Source organism: Miscanthus floridulus, chromosome 16 (genome assembly GCF_019320115.1).
Source record: "Miscanthus floridulus cultivar M001 chromosome 16, ASM1932011v1, whole genome shotgun sequence".
NCBI lineage: Eukaryota > Viridiplantae > Streptophyta > Magnoliopsida > Poales > Poaceae > Miscanthus > Miscanthus floridulus.
The window spans coordinates 23,191,944-23,195,691 of record NC_089595.1 but is presented as its reverse complement, the minus strand read 5'-3'; the positions used below and the strand labels follow the sequence as shown (position 1 = coordinate 23,195,691).

Here is a 3,748-nt window from a genome sequence, read left to right as displayed (position 1 = left end):
GGGAGGGAGAGATGAGATCTGAAGGGTGAGGCTTTGACCTGCCAATTCCACCATTAGAGAGTGAGTTTGGTGGGGTTTTGGAGCCCCCCATCCTTTTTGGCTGCCATCTCATATACCTTCATCTTCATAGTGGATTACTTGCTTGTTGTCGCTTGTGGTTTTCCCCGCAAGGAGTTTACGTGTAAACCTTTGTGTTTGTTTGTGGTTCGATATTCCTCTTACCATATGAATTGATTGGTTGTTGTCTTTCTTGCTAGTGGTGTCATTTGTTGGAGTTATGTGAGTTAAATATCATATTGATTAAGTTCGCATGTGAGGCATATGTGTTCTTTGGTATGTTGATGATTTGGTGAAAGGGAATGATAAATTGGTGAGCTAGTTTTTGCAAGTACCTTGTGTTGAAGTCACACACAAAATTTGATAGTGCATCTGATCTGTTTGAAAGTTATGAAAAGTATCTCAGGCAAGCTTGAACTTTTGCTATCTCAATAATTTAATGGAAATAAGACTTATCCCGATTAGTCAACTCTATGGTTGGTGCTTCCTTTGTTCTCGAGGTTGCTTCAGAAGATTTGCATAAGAGTTGCGATGTGGGTTGTAGTCTTATTGTGGCCATATTTGTAACCGGGTGAGTATGGCTCCTGATATTCTTCTTTGACAGTGTTGGCAGTTTGAGGTACAAGGCACATTTGTACCATCTACCGTTGTCTCTTCTACATTCGGTTAAGTCTAGGTAGTGCTACAGTATTCAGCTGTTGTGGCTATTTGTATATATCTTGAGTCGTACAACTAGTTCAAATTAAAGTTCTGGTTCTATTTGTTCATATCGGCTGTCTGTATTGATAATGGTTGGCACCTTTGAGCCTACTTCCGGGTTCAGTTTGCAAGGCAGTTACTTGACATGCAGAATTATCGGGTATGTCTTCTGTTAAGAATCATCATGTTTGTCGGTTGTTGTGCAAAAAAGATTCAATCAGTGTGTCTGATAGTTCATTGCAAAAAAACTCGACCCGTAGGGGGACGACGTCCCACCGGTGTTTCATTAAGAAGAAGATCTTCTCACGCAGATCGAGAAAATCCTCGAACCACGGCCCCACCCATATATAGCGGCACCGCATCTCCGTGAGACGGAACGACCACAGACTTGTACTTTAGCATGGAACAAACGAGGAGATTTCTTTTTTCCCTCAGGCCTGAAATTCGCCCCCGAGGGGGGATCGAACTCAGAACCTGAGGGGTGCCACAGGAAGCGTCGACCAACCGGTCTAGCTTCCGTTGGCAGTTCATTGCATTTGTTTCATTTGGGTAACCATAATGGTTTCTACTTTGTATCATATTTGATATCACTACTGTCATATGTATTTGTAGCTTAGGCCCTCTTACGCACGGCTGTCTCTGGCTCCGGCTCTATGCTACAGTGACAGAGGAGCCTGAGCCGGAGGAGCTAGAAAACGTGACTTCTCCGGGCTCCTAGTTCATTTCGCGAGGACAGAGAAAAACGTCTTCCTGCTACAGTAGCTGGAACAGGAGGAACTTTCTAGAAATTAAAGTAACTTCTGCACATGTGCGGAACTTTCTAGAAATTAAATGTGTGGAAGTTCTGGACTTGACTGAGAAATTAAAGTGCGTTCCGGTACCATATTTCTGGGCACCATTTGCCGCTTCCAACCGCTCCGTTGCGGCCACAACAATAATGCAATTCCACGGTTGGTTCTCTATAGTATATATGTTATATATGTGGTAGTCACGGTTCTTAGATTGCAAGTGGTTGTATATTTCTGTATGTATGAACTTAATTTGACACATGGTAGTACATATGTATAGTTATAAGCAAAAGGCAAATTGTGTTCTATTTTTAGAACCAATTGTACAACAGGCTAGTGAGCCGGCCGATCCTCTAGCTGCTATTGACGACGTTGCAGAACTTCCTGACCTGTCCGGCCGTCCCGGTGAGCACCTGGATGCTGCCCATCTTCACCAGCGCCGTTTGGAACTGGCTCATCCACGTGGCAGCGTCAGCGGAGCTGTTGGCCACCTTGGCCGCCGTGTAGGTGGTGTTCATGAGCTGCTGGTCCGACACGAAGAGCACCTTCCCCGCCAGCAGGTTGCTGTAGTACTGGTTGCTGAGCACGTTGGGGTCGGTCACCCGGTTGTTGTTGATCACCGGGTTGCCGCTGTTGCTGCCCGGCGCCGGGCACACCGTCTTGAGATCGGAGGCGTAGGTGGCGTCCATGGTGGGGTCGACGGTGGGGTACAGCCGGCCGTTGCAGAAGGAGCAGTGCGCCTGGCCGAAGGAGTGCGCGCCGGAGAGAATGATGAGGTCGTCGACGTCGAGGCCCTTCTTGGCGAAGTTGTTGATGAGATCCTGGAGCTTGAAGGTCGGCGACGGGATGTTCTGCAGCACTTCGATGAAGTTGGACACCGTCCCGTCGCGGCGGCCCGAGGGCATGTCGAAGCTGGCGAAGCCGCCGGAGACGACCGCCGTGTCCCGCGCCGCGAAGGCCAGGATGTCGGCGCAGGAGACCACGCCGGGGCAGACCGCCTCCACGGCCGCCTTGATCGTGTTCACGGCGGCGTACCCGCGCAGCGCGATCGCCTTCTTCTCCACCTGCGTGTTGCTGCTGGTCGGGTCGATCAGGATGGAGGCGTCGCACCCCTGCAGTGCAAATTAAGCCGCCGGAGCCATGCATTAGCATACTACGTACGTGCTGATTGTACTATGCGAGTACTAAAATATGTTGAGAGAGTTGCCAAACATGGCATATCTGCTTGTCATTTTTTTAGGGGATCTGCTTGTCATTTTGCAATAACAACATGGTGTTCTCGTGTGACGATGATCATTAGTACGTACTGTGTAGTTATACCCTGACGACTTTATTATATATCTAAAAAGAAAGTTATATATACATATCTAAATATACCCTGACGAAGCAGTCGTGGAAGAAGAGGCGCATGAAGGCGGCGCCCATGGTGGGGTCGTTGGCGATGATCCCCGCGGTGACGTTGCGCACCGTCGCCTCCGCCTGCGGGCACGACGGGCCGTAGAAGTTGATCTGCAGCGGCGACTGTGCCCACGACGTCGTCGCCGTGCTCAGCACAGCAGCGGCGACGAACGCCATGAGCAGCGTGGCCTTGCATGTTGACGTCGACGTTGGCATCGCCATGATATATATGCTGCTACTTAAATCTTCAGCTAGCTTATTATAATCTTTAATCCTTGTATATGAACGTACCCAAGATCGATCTTAGAAAGCTATCTAGGATATTAGAAGCAGGCTAAGCTGCTATTGGAGGATGTGATGTCTAGTACTGAAAGAGACGCGAATGCTTGGTATGGTGGCAATGTGAGGCACCTAGTTAGGGTATTTATAGAGACGAATGCATGCCTCTATTTTGTTTTTGGTTAACATGTTGTTCTTAACTGCAACAATTATGTTCTTGGGAGGTCGTTATTAGCACACAGTTGGCAGGTACAACATACGGTGTAGCTGGCGATCCAGTTGCATTGCAAGGCGTGTTGACATTGCTAGTTTTCCACTTGGCGACAAGTATATACGTGCTAATTTCATCCGCGAATAAGAAAATAGGTGATATGGGGATTTGTTAGGACATGGTTCATTCCATCAGCTAACAACTATTTAAGCCGTGTGGTCGACTCAACTGCTAGCGTAGTACACGTCAACGCACTCTACGTCAACTGCTAGCATAAGTTGTTAGGACATGATGAAGCTCAATGAAATCTCTAGCT

At 48.1% G+C, this 3,748-nt stretch overlaps 1 protein-coding gene across 1 annotated transcript; it reads right to left on the bottom strand.

Annotated features, from left to right (window-relative positions):
* Window positions 1–1,797: 1,797 nt before the first annotated feature.
* On the bottom strand, window positions 1,798–3,284 carry LOC136509997 (peroxidase 42-like). The gene is made up of 2 exons (XM_066504572.1): window positions 2,922–3,284; window positions 1,798–2,656 (listed from the first exon to the last, which is right to left on the bottom strand). The coding sequence occupies exons 1-2, from the start codon at window positions 3,162–3,164 to the stop codon at window positions 1,898–1,900; spliced, it is 1,002 nt and encodes a 333-aa protein (XP_066360669.1). The 5' UTR covers window positions 3,165–3,284; the 3' UTR covers window positions 1,798–1,897.
* Between the last annotated feature and the right edge of the window lie 464 nt (window positions 3,285–3,748).

Excerpts from the sequence above, each read along its gene's own strand:
- LOC136509997 (XM_066504572.1), bottom strand. The coding sequence starts at position 3,164 with ATGGCGATGCCAACGTCGACGTCAACATGCAAGGCCACGCTGCTCATG. Across the intron at positions 2,657-2,921 it reads TCCACGACTGCTTCGTCAGG|GGGTGCGACGCCTCCATCCT; the intron begins GTATATTTAGAT and ends TTTGCACTGCAG.